This window comes from Salarias fasciatus, chromosome 20 (assembly GCF_902148845.1).
Source record: "Salarias fasciatus chromosome 20, fSalaFa1.1, whole genome shotgun sequence".
NCBI classification, from domain to species: Eukaryota; Metazoa; Chordata; class Actinopteri; order Blenniiformes; family Blenniidae; genus Salarias; species Salarias fasciatus.
This window is the reverse complement of record NC_043764.1, coordinates 2,892,806-2,914,079: the sequence shown is the minus strand read 5'-3', so window position 1 is coordinate 2,914,079 and position 21,274 is coordinate 2,892,806. Positions and strand designations below refer to the sequence as shown.

General features: G+C 47.0%; 2 protein-coding genes across 7 annotated transcripts in view; one reads left to right on the top strand and one right to left on the bottom strand.

The window, feature by feature from the left end:
* Positions 1-8,989, top strand: part of tcea2 (transcription elongation factor A (SII), 2) — a 27,306-nt gene extending 18,317 nt beyond the window's left edge. The window contains exons 3-10 of the mRNA XM_030118855.1: positions 908-1,013; positions 1,117-1,201; positions 1,278-1,438; positions 1,923-1,979; positions 3,093-3,247; positions 4,508-4,654; positions 4,758-4,829; positions 8,902-8,989. Of these exons, the coding sequence (XP_029974715.1) occupies positions 908-1,013; positions 1,117-1,201; positions 1,278-1,438; positions 1,923-1,979; positions 3,093-3,247; positions 4,508-4,654; positions 4,758-4,829; positions 8,902-8,979 (861 nt within the window). The 3' untranslated portion in view covers positions 8,980-8,989. The remainder of the gene's footprint in view (positions 1-907; positions 1,014-1,116; positions 1,202-1,277; positions 1,439-1,922; positions 1,980-3,092; positions 3,248-4,507; positions 4,655-4,757; positions 4,830-8,901) is intronic.
* LOC115408196 (regulator of G-protein signaling 17-like) overlaps positions 8,522-21,274 on the bottom strand; it is a 23,954-nt gene continuing 11,201 nt past the window's right edge. For 5 of the 6 annotated variants that reach the window (XM_030118823.1, XM_030118824.1, XM_030118821.1 and 2 more), the window contains 4 exons: positions 15,431-15,597; positions 14,292-14,390; positions 12,572-12,806; positions 8,522-11,563 (listed from right to left, as the gene is read on the bottom strand). In XM_030118823.1, coding sequence (XP_029974683.1) covers positions 11,375-11,563; positions 12,572-12,806; positions 14,292-14,390; positions 15,431-15,597 — 690 coding nt within the window. In that variant the 3' untranslated portion in view covers positions 8,522-11,374. The remainder of the gene's footprint in view (positions 11,564-12,571; positions 12,807-14,291; positions 14,391-15,430; positions 15,598-21,274) is intronic. The other variant, XM_030118822.1, reaches the window with a different exon arrangement.

Below are 21,274 nucleotides of genomic sequence, written 5' to 3'. Positions count from 1 at the left end.
TGAAGGGTCTGGAGGGTCTGGAGGGTCTGAAGGGTCTGGAGGGTCTGAAGGGTCTGGAGGGTCTGGAGGGTCTGGAGGGTCTGCGCTTGGTGAGTTTCTCACAGGAAAAGATGTTTTCGCGTGTCTTTGCATGTAGAGCGGCGAGAGCTAAAGAGCTACAGCTAGCCAGCGTATTTGTTTTGAAGCTCCGATTGGTTGAAGTCCGTTGTCAGTCAAAGTCCACAGGGGGAGAGGCGGGATTTTCAGTGAAACAGAGCGTTTTCTCTTCCGGGTTTCAGAATTAGCCCCCGAAAATCCTTTATTTCACACAAAATGACTTTTCCTTCGCGCCAAAAATAAACTATTACCATGTTAATGCCATTTGTAGGGTTTGGACGAGCTAAAGAAGCATGATGAGTCCCTTTAAACAGTACTCATGATTCATATTTAAATATCGAGGCATAAAATAACCTCCAAGAATTAAAGTATGGTTCTAAAAAAAGCCCCAAGGAATAAACAATTCTCATAGGGAACGAAAAATGCGTGCTGCCGGTATTCTCGCTTTTATTTTGAAAGACTTGGTATTAACTTCCTGGAGGTCTGCAGCCAGACTGTCTTGTTGTGTTTTTTGCTCCATTTACCAGACAGCGGTGCTCAGGGTCACTGAGAATGCAACTTTTTGGAAAAACACTTGGGCTCCACAAACAGCGCCACCTCGTGGCCTGGCATGCTCAGTACACCGTTTCCATGGAAACAAATGCCGTTTTTTTGGAATGTTGCCATGTAAACACAAAACCTCTCCCTAACAAAAATGTAAAATGGTCTTTTCAGTTGAAACACTGTGTAAACGGCGAATTAGCTTCTCTGACAGAACTCTGGACCAACAGCTGGTCTCCATGGGGTGTTTTTGTTTTTTTTTTCTTTCTAGGCCACCAGAGTTGGGATGTCGGTGAACGCGGTGAGGAAAGAGAGTTCAGACACGGAAGTTCAGACTTTGGCCAAAGCCCTGATCAAATCCTGGAAGAAGCTGCTGGGTGTGTGTGTGTTTGTGTGTATGTGTGTGATTGTGTGTGTGTGTGTGGAGTGTTGACAGATCAGTGTGTGTAGACCCCAGTCCCACTAATGCTGTGTGTTCAGAGGGGAAGTCCGAAGACAAGGAGAAGAAAAAAGAAGCTTCTTCTCCCTCGTCGACCTCCAGCGACTCTGCTCCGGCCAAGCAAGGGTCAGACGATCGTCACAGAAACCTCCGGTCTGCCGCCTCGTGACGAAAACTCCAACCTGTCTGATCTTCTCCTCAGCAGCAAAACACCGGAGGAGAGCCCCCCCGCCCCGAACGCCCCCCCCAGCTCCGCCTCCGCCCCCCCCGCCCGGGTCGCCTCCTTTCCCGCGGCCCCCGTCACGTCCGACAGCGTGAGAAACAAGTGCCGAGAGCTGCTGGTTTCCGCCCTGCAGACCGACGGTGAGCCTGCAGCCGGAGGGCAGCTTCGCCTCGTCTCTTCTCGCTTCAGGTGGAGGTAGAGGGAAAGAAGGGAGAGCCAGAGCAGCACACACTGATGTAGAAACGTCTGTCTAGCCTGGGATTAGGTCTCCAGAGCAGGTCAGTCAGTCCCGTGTCGTCCGTCCAGAACATTTCCGTCATGCCGTGTTCTGCCGGAAACCGTCAGGTCGTCGGCGTACGCTCGAAGTTTCAAATCATCTTTGAAGTCTTTGGGTTTTGGAAGCGTTTCCTTCTTGGTGCGGTTAATCAATGGCGAGCTGGAGATGCTCCACCTGATTGGTGCCGTCGGAGAAACTCACCGCCGCTGTTGAATCTGGAGGCTGTCGTAGCACAAGTCCCCCGCAGTCGTATCAGATCAGTCCAGCAGTGATGTTCCAGCTGTTCTCCCAGCTGCTGCCACGAGCAGACCTGGTTTTCTGACTGAACTGTGCCTGGCGTGTTTCAGATGACTACCGGACCATCGGCGTGGACTGCGTCTCCCTCGCCGCGCAAATCGAAGATGATATCCTTTCACATCATCCAAGCTTCACCACACTGCTAATAATGAAAACACTCGGCTCACGGCCGCCAGAAGATGATTGTTTTAACTGTTTTGGATTTCAAGGCAGTTTCAAGAACATAATCTAAAACATTTCTTATCTTAAAGGTATACTGGAGGATCCTTAGAACCAATCAGAATTGTATGGTTCCAACTTGTGATTGGGCAGTCATAATGCCCATCAATGTGGGAACGCGTTTGCGTGATGACGTATCATGTCGAGTCGCCGCCTCTGTGCGCACGCTTGTTTCGAGCCGCGCATTGTTTAGGAAGTGACATGCAGCAGGAGCGACCGTCGCAGAAGCAGAGGCCGCAGAAGCGGCTTGTTCCCCCCGCGAACACCTCCGAACAGGGCCAGCGGGAGGTTCGGGAGGTTTCCTGAACGGCCGGTGTGTTCGGGGACGGCAGTCACAAGCCCCCCCGCTCCCGCTCTCCCGGTATATTATATATTTGCTCCCAGTCTGCGAGTTGAAGCACGAGCAGTCCACTCCCCCCCCCCCCGCTCTTCATATTATCGGATAAAACGGGTCTCCAAACGAAGCTCCCGGAGGATAGAAGAAAGGCCGTAGAAAAGAAGGCAAAACGCCTGTTTTACTGGGAGATTCCTTTACGAGGCGGCGGACATTCAAAGCACAAACGGGATTTAGGACTGATCAGGACGAGGGGAAGTTTCTGCTGGACAGGTAACCTGCTGATGATCCCAGTCAGATGTGTTTCTGTTGCATAAACACGTAAGACACTACTTTACGGATCGTATTCTGATGTATGATTGGAAGAAGAGTCCGACATGCGGAAAGACGATGCTCCAGTGCGCGGATGTAAACAAACTGACATGCGGCTGACGTGCGCGCTCCCACAGTCCTCATGGGGAGGGAGCCGCGCATGCGCAGTGCTCCAAGAACGGCAAATCGGCCATGTTGTACGAAATCTGCGGAGAATCCTCCAACATACCTTTAACTGGAAGTCAGGTAAACACAAATTATTTCACTTTTTGTATTTTCTTTCAAAATAAAGTGTCATTTAGACCAACTTTAATGTCAACGTCAGTTGTCTACATCGCCCTTGACCTCTCAGCACAGATCTACCAGGAGTTCAAATCCACCGACGTGAAGTACAAAACCCGGCTGCGGAGCCGCATCTCCAACCTGAAGGACCAGAAGAATCCCGACCTGCGGCGGAACGTCCTCGGTGGAACCATCTCCCCTCAGCGCATCGCGTCCATGACGGCCGAGGTCGGTCCGGCGGGCGGCCGCCGGGTTTGATCCCCACTGAGGTCACAGTGGAGTGTTTTGAATGGATTTCTTTGCCCATACAGGTTTTTATTGGTTGTGGTTTTAGCCGTTTAACTCAAAGGTTGGTAGTTTGAATCCCATCTCTGCCTGAAGAGTCTGCGATCTGAACCATGACACCATGACCTGGGTTGTTTTATGTTTATAGCTGCTGTGGGTTTCCTGATCCTCAGAGCATTTTTAATAGAATCAACATTTTTTTTTTTTGTCCTTTTCCTTTTTCTTCCCTCTCAAAAAAAAAAAAAAAAAAACCTACCAACATAAGTTTGGATAAGTTCATTTTTTTTACCAATTTTCCCTTTTTTAGTAGTATTTTTTTTAATCTATTTCATCCTTTTTTTTCAATTAGTCCCATAAATGGAAATTAAAAACAAGTTTGACCAGCTTCATGAAGCGGCTCCCGAGGAGGCAGGGAGCCGCAGGTTGAGCACCGCTAATGTTTATTGTTTAATATCTTTCTTGAGATTTTTAACAATTTTTATACAAAAACAAAAAAAAGAGAAAAAAAACCCACCCACTAAACTAAAGCAAGTAATCTCAACTATCATTCACATGATAGAAAGCAAAAAAGCAAAAAAAAAAATTATTTCGAATCAGAATCCGCCAGTAATGTGGGCTCAGTCTTCTTGTGCAGTGGTTGACGGTAAAACTTTTTCTCCGAGCCCCCCCATCAAATATCGTATTTTTTCCAGTTTAAGATGATGCAGTACATCTTTAATGCAGTGTGACACTGTGGGTGGAGCATCTCTCCATTTGAGAAGTATTAAACGGCGTGCCAATAAGGTTGAAAAGGCTGCGTTTTCTACCTCCAGCAGGAAGCCCCAACCTGGCGTCCGCCACCCCACAGAGAAACACAATAGGATTCAGAGAAAAACAGACTCCCAATGAACAAGAGAGTGCCTCATATACCTTCCCAGTGTTGTTATATTTTAGAGCAGGACCGAAACATATGTAATAAAGTGGCCTCTGCCGATTCACATCTGTCACATGTTGGGTCGATCTGGGGTCATATCCGGGACAGCTTTGATTTGGAGAAATGTGTTCCATGAACCACTTTGAACTGAATAAGGGAATGTCACCGCTGATGTTTATGACCGAGAGGGAAGCTTGGGTGTTGACGTGACGTCGCCTGCAGGCGTTTGTTGCATTACTACACAAACCAGCGGCCTGCTACCAAAGGGTGTGTGTGGCGTGTGTGCGCAGGAGATGGCCAGCGCCGAGCTGAAGCAGATCCGGGAGGCTCTGACCAGGGAGTCCATCCGGCAGCACCAGCTGTCCAAGTTCGGCGGGACGGAGACGGACATGTTCGTGTGCAGCAGGTGTCAGGGGAAGAGCTGCACCTACACCCAGGTGAGGCCGCCGCCCCCCCGGTCCCGCCCCCTCCTTCACCCCGCCCCGCCCCCTCCTTCACGCCGCCCCGCCCCCCCGGTCAAGCTGTTCCCGTGCTCCACAGGTGCAGACCCGCAGCGCCGACGAACCCATGACCACCTTTGTTTTGTGTAACGGTTGCGGCAACCGATGGAAGGTGAGGAAACGCCACCGGTTACAACCATCTGGAGAGCGTTTACAGATAAACACAGCGGGGGGGGGGGGGCTCACTGTTCTCCAGTAGAACAATCTGGATCTTCTTAAGTTTCAGTCCTACTCAAAGACAAAAGTCTCACTTTGGGTTTTAAAGCACAGGACGCTTTTTTTCGTCAAAATGTTGCCACAAAAAACATGGAAGTTTTCTTAAACGATGCTTTTCTCACTTGAAACGTTGAAAGGCGGCCTGACTGAGGAGGCTGAGCAGACGTTTGACGTTTGTTTCACATTCAAGGACAGAATTTAAAGTAAAAAGTGTAAAAAGTGCGTCAGGAAGAGTTCAGTGAGAAACTGATGAAGTAGCAGTTTGACCAGCAGGTGGCAGCAGAGACCGAAGCTTTCTCTCCTCCTGACCTTTAGCTTTTCCTGCTCCTCTCCTTCCGCTTGTTTTCTAGTTCTGCCCTTCCTCTCCGGCGTTCTCCTCCCCCCGCTGTCCTTTTCACCCCCCCCCCCCCCTCCTCTTCCTCCTCGTCACTCACCTTTCCTCCTGATTCTCCCGTTGGGCTTTTTCCAACCCCCCCTCCCACACACACACACACACTCACACACTCACACACTCACACACTCCTGCCCCCCGGCTGTGGGTGAAGGTGAAGCGACGACTCCTCTGGTTTTTTGTGGGAAAATCAGTTCGAAACTCGGACAGAAATGTTTTCACTCTGATTCATGACATTTAACTTTCTCTTTCTCCTTTTCAGTTCTGCTGAAGACCATCGACTCGTGTGTGTGTGTGTGTGTGTGTGTGTGTGTGTGTGTGTGTGTGTGTGTGTACACTTCTTTTCTTCATCATCATGGAAATATATAAATCTGGATCTGTGAACTTTGATTTTGTACGATTTTCTTTGTATATTTAAGAATGAGAAGCTGTAATATATTCAGGAACGATCTTCCCAGTCGAAGTTGTGTGTTTGTTTGTTTTTTGTGCAGAAAAATTTGATGAAGTTTAGTTTTTGAGAACCAGATTGAAACGGCAGGAAGGCCTCGTGGAGAAAAAAACTGTCGTTTGCCGCTGATGCTGACCTGAATGATGATGACGATGATAATAAAGTCACTCTTTGGTTGAAAATCAGATTTTTGTGCTCGTTTCATTTCAGTCTGAGACAGTTTACTTGGCGTTTTTCTTGCGCTCGTGGTCACGTGACACTCCACACTGTCAGAATCTGCTCTGCAGGTTTTCTACTACGACTGATTTCAACACATCAGTTGCAAAAAAAAAAAAAAAAAAAAAAAAACATGCATTATATATAAACAGAACAGGCGATGCACGTTTCATTTAGTTTTGGTGCACCTGAAAAAAATTCCTCTGGATTTCCAGTGAAACAGATGTGCGACCCCTGACCCTGAGAAATTCACCAAGCAGTGACTGCTACAGTTATGTCAGAAAACATGCAAAAAAAAACCACTTTATGCAAATTAAAATATTTTATATTCTAAGTAAGTGTGTTGAAATGCCTGTTGTACTTGATGCTGTATAAATAAAGTTGAATTAATGTAAGACGTCTAATAAACATTACTGAAACTTGCTTTTCTGATTGTATTTGCTTAAAAATAAGGTTGTTTTTGCTGCATTTTCTGGGTGAGGATCTGATTTTCCTCTTATGGGTGGGGCATGTGACTGTAGCCACGCCCATGAATGATGTCATACAGTGGCCACACCCCCTCATGTTATGTTGCAGCCAGGCTTTGAAATAAATGAAGACGACTGTTGGCGATCCGTTTAAACTGATATTTGGGTAAAATGAGAAGAAAGCTGTAGCTTAGCGCGTTTCCAGGACTCGGGGAGAGAACGTTGTGGCGGAGATGATTCCAGAAACAATCAGACTGTGGGTGAAAGGCGGCGTTGAGCGGACGGTTGTCTGAAGTGCTGACAGGGTGATGAGGAGCGCTGAGAAAGGCTGCTGCTGTGTTTGTTGTGGAAACACAGCCGAGCTCTTTCCATACATGAGCATGAAGAGGCAGGGTGGGGGGTTGGAGGGGGGGTCTGTGAGTTACGGCGCTCTGGTCTCCGTCCCGGATGGAAAACAGACCGAAGTCCCGCGGCCTGGACAGCGACCCGGCTTGATCTGAGGCAGGAGTAAACATCCAGACAGAAACGACTGAACGCCGATCGACTCGTTTCGATCACAGGAGGCCGGAGTTCGAGGAGTCGTCGCAGAACGTCCCTCCTCGTGGGAGTCCTCAGGAATCCTCCTGAAACCGTCTCAAACCCCGAGTCCACAGAGAGTGTGATATATGACCATGGATCCAGGGTCAAAGGGCACGAGCGCCCAAAACCAGGAAGCAGCAGCATTTCTCATTTATAAAAATGTCTTTAACACACACACTAAACATAACTAATAAATGATAACGTCAGGGAACAAATTAACATGAAAAAAGAATGAACACTGAAGTATGAAAATAAATTAATTTGCAAATAAAGACTAAAATTAATTGTAGAATATGTAGAAAAAAAATGAAGTCAGTCTAAAAATAAATGCTTAAATACTGAGACGAATGTCAGCCATTAGGAAAACATTGATAAAACTGTAAAAATAAGTAAAGCACTGTAAAATAAGAAGTAAATACCGGTGTGTGAATGTGTATGTGAATGGGTGAATGTGACAATGCAGTGTCTGGGCTCTGTTATAAAACACACTATACAAGTGTTTTCCATTTGACCATTTAGAAAATAAAGTAATACATGTAGACATACAGAAACCAGTGAAAAGAATCTATATAAAAATAAAATTTGAGGATAAAATATCTGTAAAGAAATACATATGTATGTATTTTCAGTGCTTTGGATTTATTTGGTTTCTGATGCTGCCGTCTGTGACAGTGACGACTACTGATTAAATCTCTCTCAGTTTAAAGGGATAGTTCAGGATTTTTGACATGAATCTGTATGGCGTCCCAGTCAGCGGTGTTGTGCATTCACACAGACTGACCCCTGACCCCTGACAGCGTCCAGTGAGCGGAGATCCTGTCCGGTTTTGGTCCAGAGGAAAGTAGTCCAGCAAGTTTGCTGAGGTCCCGAAAATAAAGCGTTTTTCTTCTCAAACCAATATGTGTTCGAAAGAGTGAAATATCTGCATCACAAACCGTTGTTGGCGAAAAAGTCAGACCTCGTAAACGCTTGGCATTATTTTCTCTCCCTTCACATCACTCCGAGCCGCCTCCAGCTGGCAGCCGCGCTGGTTTCACTTTGTTTACCGCTAGTAAAGAGCTAGCTAGCTGTTAGCATCTCCGCGCTGCCTGCAGCTGGAGGCGGCGCGGAGTGATGTGAAGGGAGAGAAAATAGTGCCAAGCGTTTGCGAGGTCTGACTTTTTCAACCGAAAAACGGTTTGTGATGCAAATATTTCACTCTTTCGAACACATATTGGTTTGAGAAGAAAAACGCTTTATTTTCGGGACCCCAGCAAACTTGCCGGACTACTTTCCTCTCGACCAAAACCGGACAGGATCTCCGCTCACTGGACGCTGTCAGGGGTCAGGGGTCAGGGGTCAGTCTGTGTGAATGCACAACACCGCTGACTGGGACGCCATACAGATTCATGTCAAAAATCCCGAACTATCCCTTTAAAGTTCACACTTTATAAAGAATGAGGTGAAAACAGAAGCAGAGTCACGACACCACACCACACAAGCCAAGCTGCTTCTCAGCGGATGTTCAAGGTTTCTCTTTATATATGTACAATTAAAATCACAGTTTTAACAAAATATAAAATAAATAACATTAACAATACTAAGATAAATGCATTCTGAGTGGCCGGTCTGACAGAGACGGGCAGCTCTCTCTTTTTTTTCTTCTTAAATTTATGGTCTCTATATCCACAGACTTCAAACTACATTTCCCATGATGCACTGGGTGTAAGCGTCCCATCTCACATAATCTTCTCTCCTCTTCTCTTTATAGATTTTATTTGTTTTTCATTCATATATCTATAATTTATATATGTATATATATATTTTTTGCACCTGGAATTTCCTCTCACCCCCCCTCCCCCCCCCTTCCTGAATCGACCAATCACAGATTGACCCTGCGGTCTCCTGCAGCCAATCAGGAGTGCTCGTCCATGTGGGCGACGGACAGTGGAGAGGTCAAAGCTGAGAGGTCACAGAGGCAGAGGTCAGCAGCAGCAGTGCCCAGGTAGGCCACCCTGGTGTGTGTGTGTGTGTGTGTGTGTGTGTGTGTGTGTGTGTGTGTGTGTGTGTGTGTGTGTGTGTACAGCGTTACATTACTATACTTTTGGACCCATTTGACTTAACAGGTGAATATAAAATTCATCCTCTGTGACGGAAATTCAAACACAGGAAACGATTTTCTGCTCAGTTAAACTGTTAAAACTGGAAGAAAACAAACTTAAAATTGAGTCATCTTGTTTGATTAAATTCAATTTGAGCAGCTGAGATGTAATTTGCCTCAAATTTAATACAGAAAATGTTGTCTTTTTTTAAATATAAGACAATTTTTTTTTATTGAAAAATTCAATTTTTTTTCATTTAAAATTTGAATTAGTATTTAATGTTTTTTTTATTTTAATAAAAACAATAATACTCATGGTGGACAGCGAACTAAAGGTTAGAACCGTACTCGATGCATCATTATTTAACATTTTGTAAAACAACATTTTAAAAATTTAGAATAAACTTGACTGCTTAAATTTCATGCTTCTAAAATTTTGCATGGGCCCTTTTTTCCATTTAAAACTGAAAAACAGGAATAATATAAACGAACCGCTTTAATTTCATTATTTCCGACTCATTCTGAATGAATTCAATCATGTTTTTGTCTTAAAATTTGAACTATTTTAGCCTGGGATGTGTTGAAAATTCTCCAAGAATTGGTAAAAAGAAAAGTTATTATTGTCCGAAAGTATAGCAACATGAGCGGTGTGTGTGTGTGTGTGTGTGTGTGTGTGTGTGTGTGTGTCTAACTCCAGTGTGTTTTATTGCAATGTGTTGAGTGTCGGGTGGAGATCAGTACAGTCTCAGTGGAAACAAAAAAAAAAAGTTGAATCCCGGAGAGGCGCAGTGGATTAAAAAAACCAAGTCACTGAAATATTGAAATGTTCCGTAAAGAGTTTTCTGTTAAAAAATAGACTCAGTCTGTTTGTAAATCAGTAGTTGGGAGGAAGCGGCCTCCGCCCCTCCGCCCCTCCGCCCCTCCGTCTCTGAGTGAAATGAGGGAACCGGTTGGAGACGGAGGGCGGAGCCAGGAGGCGTGGCTTCCAGCTGAAAATGACCAATATGGATCCGTCGTCATGGTAACAGATCCGAATCCATGGATGGGCGGACCGAAGCCCAAAGGGGGCGTCGACGTGTCCGCAGAACAGCAGGTGATTTAAAAAATACTTCAATGTCCAGAAAACTCCGGAGTCAAAGCAGGAAGAAGAGGTTCGAGGAGTGAAGAGGCGGAGCCACCAGAAGGCGGAGGAGTGAAGAGGCGGAGCCACCAGAAGGCGGAGGAGTGAAGAGGCGGAGCCACCAGAAGGCGGAGGAGTGAAGAGGCGGAGCCACCAGAAGGCGGAAACAGAGGAAACCTATCTAGAAGTTTTCTCAATGAAATCGTCAAATGTCAATTAACGGAGAATTCCTACATCGAAAATGGACTTTCAAAACCTTCAGTAAGCCCCGTTTACACGACAACGCTTCAAGTAGAAACACGTCGTTTTTGCGTTTCCATGTTTTAAAAAGCGATCTTTGTTTCCACAGGAGTGATTGTGGTTCCTCTGCTGAGCGCGTGCAGAACAGCAGCGGCGTTCTGAAAACTCCCGCTTCGCTTCCGCAGAGACGCAGCATTTATGAAGAGCTGCGAGAGACGGGGCGCTTTCGAAAAGCTGCGCTTTAACCCGTCGCCACAGAGACGGAGTCGGAGCGTTTTTTTGGCAAAGCTGCATCTTCCTCCCCGTTACTGCAGCGACGGAACTGGAGACTTTTCGAAAAGTTCCAACGTTTGGGAGCTGTTTTTGAGAAGGTGCATTTCCAGTGTCTCCAAGCTCCTGAAAAGCAACGAAAGTTTTTTTCACTTGTAAACGTTGCCGTGGAAACGGGGCCTCGGTTGTAACAGCGAAACTTCTCCCATTCAGGATACAAAAAAAAAAACCTTTTTAATGCGCTTTTTTAAAAGCAGTTATGAAAAATGTCTACATTACTGTTTTACCTTGAATCTTTGGCTGATTTGAAATAACCTGTGATCGAATCGTTCAATTTACTGGATTTCGAATCTAAAACTCAGCGAAGAGGAAGGTTTGAAGAAAGCATGGTGGAAGAAGAGAAGGACTCGGCTTAAAAAAGAGAAAGAGGAGGAAACGGCAGGACGTCTTGGCAGTAATTGAAGAATTCTGGGATTTTAGGGAAAAGGAGAAAACAAGACGGACTCACTGCTTTTGGAAAGTTCTGGACCGGAATGAAAAACTGTGGCAAGAATCCTGGTCAGGAGGAAGAGGGGTCAGGACTGGGCGGGGCTTGGTGAGAATGGGCGGGGCTTGAGGGACTGGGCGGGACTAGGACTCCGAGGAGGTGCGGGAGCCGCCGTGGACCAGCGCCTTGTAGATGCTGGAGGACAGGAAGCGGGGGTACGAGTCCCTGTGCATCAGCGTGTAGATCTGCAGCTGGGCGTCTTCGAAGGTGTGCGGCGTCGGGTCCTGCATCTTCTTGTTGATGACCTCTCGGACCCGAGCGTCCAGGCTGACCTGCGGGGAGACCGAGGTCGATTAAATATCAAACTCCCAGGCTCGGGCTCTGCAGAAAGTCTCCTCCTGAAGCATCTGAATGGACCAATCCCGGGTCTGAACCGGGTCCAGAACCTTCTAGTCCTGAGCTCTGAAACATGAAACCATGAATTCATGCTGCTGTCAGCTGATCGCAGCCGGGGAGGAGCCTCGGCAGGAGGCTGAACCTCCAGAGAACAAGAGGAAAATCCCAGAAAAGAGTCCGACCGTCCTCATAATCACAAAATCACAAACACACAACCAGCAGGTCAAAGGTCAGATTGTTTCACTATGATGCAACGTCTGTTACCAACCCTGCTCACCATGTCTCCCCGCAGCCCCAGATATTTATAGAACCACAAGCTTTCTCCCATGTTTCCCCGCTGCGCTTTTTTTAGGAAACACACACACACACACACACACACACACACACACACACACACACACACAGAAATAAGAGATAGGCATCGTACCAAGGTCACAGACACGCAAACAGACAGCCAGGCACGCATCTTCTCTGGAAGACTCACATGGCTGGATGTCCACATTTGTGTGTGTGTGTGTGTGTGTGTGTGTGTGTGTGTGTGTGTGAGTGAGTGTTTGTCTGTCTATAAAAAGACCGAACTGCCAGAAGGTGATGAGAGCAGCAATTTATAGCTTCCTGTAAATACATAGTGCGCACGTGTACACACACACACACACACACACACACACACACACACACACACACACACACACTCACATGCACGTGCACGCACGTGCACACACACACGCACACACAGGACGGTGCAGCAGTCCAGTGGGCAGCGCTTCCCTCGTGTTTCACACACTCTGGATCACAGAGCTGAAGTGGCGTTCAAAGACAGTCCGTCCGTTTGAGCTCTGATGAGTCCAGATGTGCCAAAGTCTGGATCTGATCCCAGAAGAGTTGTGGTCCGGTCTGAGGGACCTGGGCAGGACCCGGGTCTGCCTGTGGGGATGGAGGCTCACCTCCTTGGGCGACAGGATGGAGATGTAGTCCTCGTAGATGGAGCGCGCCTTCTCCTCGATGGCGCCCTTGTTGATCTCCTGCTTGAGGTCCTCGCAGGCCAGCCAGAACAGCATGTTCTCCTCGCTGTACTCCGTCCGCAGGAACTCGCGGAACACGTTGCGCCCCGCCGGGTTCCTCATCAGCTTGTCGAAGGACTGGGACCACAGCCGCATCTCGTCCGCCGAGGGTTTGGTGCTGCGGAGAGGAGAGCGGCTTCAGCTCAGCGTTGGCGCCACGCCGTGACGTCCAGAGCCACAGGGTTACAGACCCGATCAGACTTCATACCACGTTTCCAAGTTGGACTTTTGAGGGTTTAGATCAGGGTTCTGCAGCCTTTATGACCAAAACAGCCATTTTAGTGACTCTCAGCGGAGTCCAGTCGTTCTGGAGCCATAAAGAACATTTAAGCTTTAAAACGAGGCGAATGCAGCTCAGGAAGCTTCATCTTTGGTTTTGATTCACATATAAAAAGTAGATCGTATGATGCTTTTATGAAGTTAGTGAACATTTTATTAAACTTAATTGATATTTGTACTTGATTTTAACAGTTTTTAACAGTATTTTTAAGTTGACAATTTAGAAATTTTAGCTGTTTAACTGTTGTATCACTTTTTTCCCCACTTCTTGTGGTTTTAGCTATTTTTCAAATTTTTACTTGTACTTTTTTTAATCCGTTTTGACCGAGAGTAGGGGTGGGACGAGACACAAATTCCACGAGACGAGACGAGACCGGGGGGGGGGGCGGGTGTCGGTGCTGAGCTGTGGGGAGTGGTGCGGTACTCACATGCAGCGTGGGAGCGGCGCAGCGCGGTGCTCACACGGAGCGTCGGGGCGCCCCTCGTACGGCCACGGCGCCCCCCCCTACACCGCGCCCGAGGCGGCTGCCGAGTTCGCCTATTCCCGTTCAAACCGCGGCGCACAGACGCCGCCATGACTGCATTTGCACCTCATGCCACTAGGTGCGCTGTTTGCATGTTCAACCTTATTTGACACAGACACCACAGAGGAAGAAGGCTGCAGGCTGCAGGCTCTCTGCACGCTGTTAGAAAAACAGTGTGAGCCGGCAAGACGTGGTAAAATGTTCGTTGATGCGATGCACCGTTTTTTCAATAAAAGAGAAGAACTAAATGATCGTTTCCGCACATTTTCTTTACGTCGTAGTAATTAAACTGGATCACAAGTAGTTTGTGTACTCAACAGACCAAGATTCCTTGCGGACAGAACAAGCTCAGAACAGTATTTCATGTCCCTTTCGACGGGTTTTTAAATATGAATATGAGCATATTCAGGGTTTTGCACGTGTTTATATGGCCGTGCATCATGTAATGTATTATTCTGTCAATATTCCAGTTAATAAAGAGTTATTGCCTGCATATAAACGTGCTCAATCTCGCGGCATTTCGATCTCGCGAGAGCTTGTGACACGAAATCTCGTCCCAGCCCTAACCGAGAGTGATGAATCTATTTGAATCGTACCGTGGAGTGTAAATATAATCAAATATAATCAAAAGTTCAGTGTTTATTCACGTTTGACGTTGTGAGAAGCTCCGTGGAGCCGCTGCAGAGGGACTGAAGAGCCACATGGGGCTCCAGAGCCGCAGGGCGCCCGGCCCCGCGCGCCCGGCCCCGCGCGCCCGGCCCCATGTGCCTGGCCCCGCCCCCCCTCGGCCGCAGACTCACCAAGCTTCACAGTTTGGTATGGTTTCCATCTTGGTGTCCTGCGAGATCCTCTTCCTCCTCCGCCGTTTCCGTCGCTCCTCTTCATTCCTGATGGTGAGACTGACATGATAAGACGGCTTTCAGACAGGAAACACACACACACACACACACAAACGCACGCACGCACGCACACACGCATGAAACACACGTGCACATATCCTCACACACACACAACTGAGAATGGTTGCCAGCTCATTTGATGATAACACGAACCGCAGTCATGTTAGCAGCAGGGTGTGTGTGTGTGTGTGTGTGTGTGTGTGTGTGTGTGGTAGTTCTTCATCAGCAGTGTTTGCTGTAAACCGTCCTCCTGCCTTTGTGTTGCCTGCTTTGCGTTTTGCGTTGTAACGTCTGGATCTGCTGCAGCTCTTCTTTGCGCCACGCGGCCGTCGGACGGGACGGGACTCTCCTGGCTTCGGCCTTCTGTGTCGGAGTTGTACTGATACACAGTGTTCACTGTGGACCGCTGTGTCTTGTCAGGATGTGTGTGTACGGGTATTTCTGTCCTTGTGGGGACCAAATGTCCCCACAAGGATAGGAAAACCTGGCACGACCTACCTCGTGGGGACATTTTTTGGGTCCCCATGGGGGGAAACAGTGTTTTCTTGACCATGTTGTTACTGAAAAAAGTAAAAGTGCAAAAACATTTCTTTAGGGCTACGCTTTGTTGTGGTGTGGGTTAGGGTTAGGGTAAGGGTCAGGGTTAGGAGTTAGACATGAATGGGAGTCAATGGAAGGTCCCCACGAGGATATAAATACACACGTGTGTGTGTGTGTGTGAGTGTGTGTGTGTGTGTGTGTGTGTGTGTGTGTGTGTGTGTGTGTGGTGTGTGTGTGTGTATGTGTGTGTGTGTGTGTGTGTGATGTGTGTCTGTACAAACTGTTGCTGCTTCAAGAACAGTTGAAAGTGCTTCTCTTAAGAAATGTGACATGTTGATATCAAGGGGGAGTTTTTCCAGCAGCAGTCGACTGAAGTAAATATATCTGATTACTGACGGAGCGTTTCACGACACAATGGAAAGAGGACCTGAAGAAACAGCTGTAAATCCTGTGTGCGTGTGCGTGTGTGTGTGTGTGCGTGTGTGTGTGTTCCCTCTCACCACGAGCAGCTGCAGCAGCAGCACCAGCAGAAGCAGCAGGCGTTGGGCCGCTGGGAGTTCTGGGTGGAGGTCAGGCCCCGCCCCCCTCCTCCCGTCCCGCTCAGCGCCGAGGTCTCGCTGCGACCCCCCCCCATGGTCGGCTCGCCGGCTGGGATCGGACCGGTGTACTGCGGGGGGGGGGGCAGAGGGAAACGTCAGAGCAGAACACAGACGATGAAAAACAAAAACACTATTCTCTGCTTTCATGTAAAAAAAAGGCCAGAAAGGAAAAGAGGGATGCAGCCGTTTTCGTTGTGTTTTGCGTCTTTTAACTTTCCGGTGGGCTGGATTTAGGGAGACGTCAGTTTTCCAGAAAAAATGTAAATTTCAAACCGATCTGATGAAGTCTGACTGATCACAAGAAAAATCGACTGTAAATCCTGAAAATCATAAAAAAAAAGAAAATCTCAACATCTCCCGACCCAGAAAAAAGAGAGAAAAAAGGAAAGAGTCGTGTGTGTTTCTTGGTTCCACAAATGAGCAGAAATATGAAACCGGAGTTCTGACAGGACTGCAGGTGTGTGAGCGCCGCGAAAAACGGTCATGTGACCGTCTCTGTTTACAGTCAATAACTCTCAGGTGAAGCAGTTAATGTGGCAGGGGTGTGTGTGTGTGTGTGTGTGTGTGTCAGTGTTTGCTCATGCTACAGAACGTTTACCTGGCTGGACAGTGTGTTGGACAGGCTGTCCCTGAGTGTGTGTGACTGTCCTTCCTGCCAGGCTCTTCCTGTCTGGAGGTTTGATTAAAATGATAAAATGACAAAATCCTAATGTGAAGGTGAAGGGAGAAGAGAGACGGAGGGATAAGACAGAAAGCAGCCGGAGAAGGAAAGAGAGAAGGAACCAGAGGCAGGAGAGAGAGAGAGAGAGAGAGAGAGAGAGAGAGAGGCCAAACAAAGAGAGATCAGGGAGAGAGGGAGAAAGAGGTGGAAGAAAGAAAGAGGAGAGAGAGAGCATGGAGAATAGGGGAAGTGAAAGAGAGCGAGGACAGAGACAGAGCAAGCAATGTGATGTATCATGTGATTGAGCCATGATCACACACACACACACACACACACACACACACACACACACACACACACACACACACAACACACACACAATATACAGTCATAAACGAACACAGCAAACAAGGAAATTAAGCCAGGCTGGGATCCACAGTCCGACTCCGTCACCTGCAAACTTCCTCTAAACTCAACACTCATCCCTGTTTCCCTCCAGCTGAACCCAAACCTGAGTCTGACTCCCTGCTCCACCTGCTCCACCTGCACCACCTGCACCACCTGCACCACCTGCTCCACCTGCTCCACCTGCTCCACCTGCTCCACCTGCACCACCTGCTCCACCTGCTCCACCTGCTCCACCTGCTCCACCTGCACCACCTGCTCCACCTGCTCCACCTGCTCCACCTGCACCACCTGCTCCACCTGCTCCACCTGCTCCACCTGCTCCACCTGCACCATCTGCTCCACCTGCACCACCTGCTCCACCTGCACCATCTGCTCCATCTGCTCCACCTGCACCATCTGCTCCACCTGCTCCACCTGCTCCACCTGCTCCACCTGCACCACCTGCTCCACCTGCTGCCCCCACAGGTCTCCAGAGCTACAGTCACAACAGCCGGCTGTAGCCAGGAAGACAACGCCACAGCGACTCTTCATCTCAAACCTACAGTCACATTAAGTCTACCTCATGAAAATATGGATATTTTCACACAAAAACGAACAATTTCAGAGAAAAAAACCTCTTCTGGCCCATTTTGGTCCACGGGCCTTAAGTTTACCACCTGTCCTCTCTCGTATAGAAGAACGCACACACACACCTGCATGCCGATCCGAGGAGATAATCTTCGTTCATCCAGTTCAGAAACGTACTGCTGTTGTTTCAGACCCGTTCAGAACATCAAAAATGAAGGATCCTCAGGAAAACTTTTTAGATTTTACACACCCGGTTCTGGGCAGGAACGCCTGTGACGACCCAGAAACACAAAACAGCGACAGGAGCGACGACGGGAAAACCCTGCAGGAGAAGTGGAGTTGGCTGCTTTCTGTGAGTCGCTACAGGGGAACAATGTTCAGAATCCAGGAAGAATCATCACAGCAACGAGTGTGAGGAACGAGTGAAGATCTGCTTTTTGAAAACTGTGGAAACGATGAAACCACGACGAACATCTGCCTCCAGCTGTGTGTGTGTGTGTGTGTGTGTGTGTGTGTGTGTGTGTGTGTGTGTGTGTGCGGTCCAAATTAACCTCAAAGTCAGTAGAAAAACAAATTAAAAACTGGGGGAAATAATGCAGCAGAACCACAAAACTCAGTGATGCAGTCTGACTCTGAGGGGAGATGTTCCTGCAGCTGGCCCTCCACGACTTCTCACTGACGACTTTCTGTTTTCCTATTCTGTTTCCAGCTCCATGTTTTCAGAAAAGAACGCTGGACGCGTCCTTTCAGCTCTGGTGTCTGTTCCACAGGTAAGATTCAAACGGTCAGACGCCGTTTAGGCAGCAAAGTTACAGACGAAAACGCAACGTTTTCTGCCGACAGAGCAGCTGGCGAACACAAACGCACACTCACACACACACGCGCGCGCACACACACACACACACACTGAACTGTCAACGCATTGACAGAAAAACACTTTCGGTCTGTCTTTATCACCCACACAATCGTTTATCACTCACGGCTCTCATATTTCTGCAAGTGTGTGAAAAGGTGTGCCTGCATGAAACCTGTGTGTGTGTGTGTGTGTGTGTGTGTGTGTGTGTGTGTGTGTGTGTGTGTGTGTGTGTGTGTGTGTGTGTGTGTGTGTGTAGTTGTAGCGTTGTAGAGTCCGCATATTGAACATCACTGAGGAGTGCTTCAGGACGACGCTTCCCGTCAGTGAGACTTTTTTAACCTTAAATCTAAAACCGACGCGACAATATTTTCAAGTGAAAACAGACAAACCGGCGTCAGAGCTGCCGAAAAAGAAACTTTTTGAAAAAACTCTGACTCTGTCTCCATGGAGACGGGCAAAGTGCAACTTTTTGAAAATGTTCCATGAGATTCGTGACACATTTGAGGGAAACCGTCTCATTTTCCAGTAAAAACTGTTTGAAGTTGGTTTTGCTGCTTTTGCATCTTTCTAAACCTCTTTTCTACCAGATGAAACTGACACGCAGCCACAATATTTCACCCTGAACTCCTCCGATGCAGAACGTCACACATATTTCGCTGTTTTGGATGCGTTAGCCACTTCAGCTTAGTGTAGCCTTTTTCACATTTTTTTGACCAGTTTTTTCCCATTTTATTTTTTTCTTACGATTAAGTGATTTATTCTGTTCAGCTATTTATCAATTTAACAATTCTAATTACTTTGACTCTTTTTTTGTGGCTGCTTACTGATCTTAGCCATATTGTTAACAGCAGCCGGACTTTATTTCAGCCACACCTGCTTTTATTTGGATGTTTTTCACTTTGGTGGGTAAACAGACGCAGGTTGAAGATGGGATCAGATTATCTAACCAGTCCGCCAATTCACCATTCTTACAAAAAAAAAAATAACAGAATTCTGTCAAAATGTTCGTTTTTGTTTCCAGAAAATCAAAAGAAAATTAGAAATATTTTGCAGAGACGCAGAAAAAAAGAAACTAAGGTGAAGAAATTCTCCTGGATTTGGTATGTTAGAGTTCATCCGTCCAGCGAAGTCTGCGAACAACGACGCTTTCAGAACGGCGCCGTGTACACGCCCGACTGTCCAAGAATTTTCACTTGAAATATTGAACAAAAGCAGCATTAATAAGAACAATTCCTGCTGTATTTTAACAAAGCACATCAGAAAAATGAGAAAATGAAACGTGTGTTTTGATAAACTTCAAAATAAATGTCAACCTGCTGAATAAGTCTGATCTGTGAGTCAGTTTCCTGAATCCTTTAGTTCCATTCAGAGGCTGGTTTGTGTATGTTGATCAGCAGTCAGTCGCTTTTTACTGACTTCTGCTCACCTTCTTTCTACTGCTGCACATTTTGTCCGTCTCTGAAAGAACAGATGGATCCGAACGGCGAGAGGAAAGAAAGAACGAACGACGGCGTTTAAATTAGGAAAGAGACGCAGCGACCGGGCTGTGGTGGACACACACACACACACACACACACACACACACACACACACACACACACACACACACACACACACACACACACACACACACACACACACACACACACACACACACACACACACACACACACACACAGCTGCCAGCAGGGATTAAATAATTAAGAGCTCAATATCAGTATTAATCTGAGAGATTACTGCGCCACAATCTCATCATCCGATCACCAACAGCCTTTGGCGCGTGTGAAAGTCAAGGTGGAAGTCAGAGAGAGAGAGGGTGAGAGAGGGAGAAAGAGAGAGAGAGAGAGAGAGAGAGAGAGAGAGAGAGAGAGAGAGAGATCCAAGTCAATTACGCTTCATTAGCTATCACTGTAACACGTAGTGTAACGGCGAGGGGTTCGTTCTCGCTCAGTTTCTTCTGTATTATTATTCTTTGTCCCAGGAGAATGCATTTTTGACCCCCTGATCATAGCTGAATGTGGGGTTTTTTGGTATCTACGCGACCAGCCCGGTGAAAAATTCGATAAAATGTAAACCTCCACAGTGACAGATCAACACTGGCTCAACAGCGCCACCTACAATCACACCTCTATGGCCCACAGAGTGGGCATATTTTGCGGCCACAACAGAAATTATTATCATTATCTCAATTAGTCCAGAGCTGAGAGGCTGTGTGTGTAGGAACACGAAATTCACAGCAGTGACAGAGCACGAGGGGACAAACAGAAAACTCTCTTGGCTGAAATCTGTGGGGCCAACAGGAAGGCGGCCATCTTGGATACAAAATTCGCTGCCATTTCGCTTTTCATTTTTCAAATGAACTGAACTCTTAGTTATTTTCTTTCAAATGAGCCCAAACTCAGCACGCTGCATCTGGACACGTTGACCTTCAATAATCAGCCAGCTTTTTTTGATACGTCGCTCGGTCTCCTCGCAGCACGCCGTCGAAAAACGCCTTCATTTCCTGTTATTTGGACAGCCCCTCAGGAGCTCAGGCATTGTCCCAGAACACTCAGATTACAGTCAGTTATGTCCATGACGGTCCTCATGTAATGCATCATAAAGTTTAATACTACTCAACTCTATAGCGCCCCCTACCATAGACCTCAAACATTAACATTCTTCCACAGTAACCAAACGGTGCAGTAAAATTCTATTCCTGAAGACAAGCAAAAAATTGTTTTACCATTTTGATGCATTTATAACCGTTGACCAGCGGGGGGCGCAAAGACCCCCCAAAAAATACATAAACATTTTTTACAAGCACATACTTTGTCCAACTGTCTTGAAATTTTGATCAATTACACACAACATGATGCTGATTATATTGACGTATGAATGACTGTGATAGATGCTACAGCGCCACCTATGGGAGTGTGCAAAGATTACAATGCAATTTAAAAATTATTTTTCATTCATGTCAATTTAGTGAGCGCGAGACGTCGACGGCAATAGCAGGGAGTGAAGCACTAACACGGCTTTAATTTACTTTGATCTTGGATCCTGTTTGAAAGTTTTAGTTACTTTGAAAGATGGACGGTAACTTTAATCCGTTTTAACAGAGGAACGATTCACAGCAGACTATTTCCCAAAGTACGAGCGGTGGCTCTTCTACTTCACATAAGTATCAAACTGAATGAACTGAAATTAACCTCACTTGTGAATCTCCATGTGCTCCTGGGGTTTAAACTCACACGGTTCATACGTTCTTTTG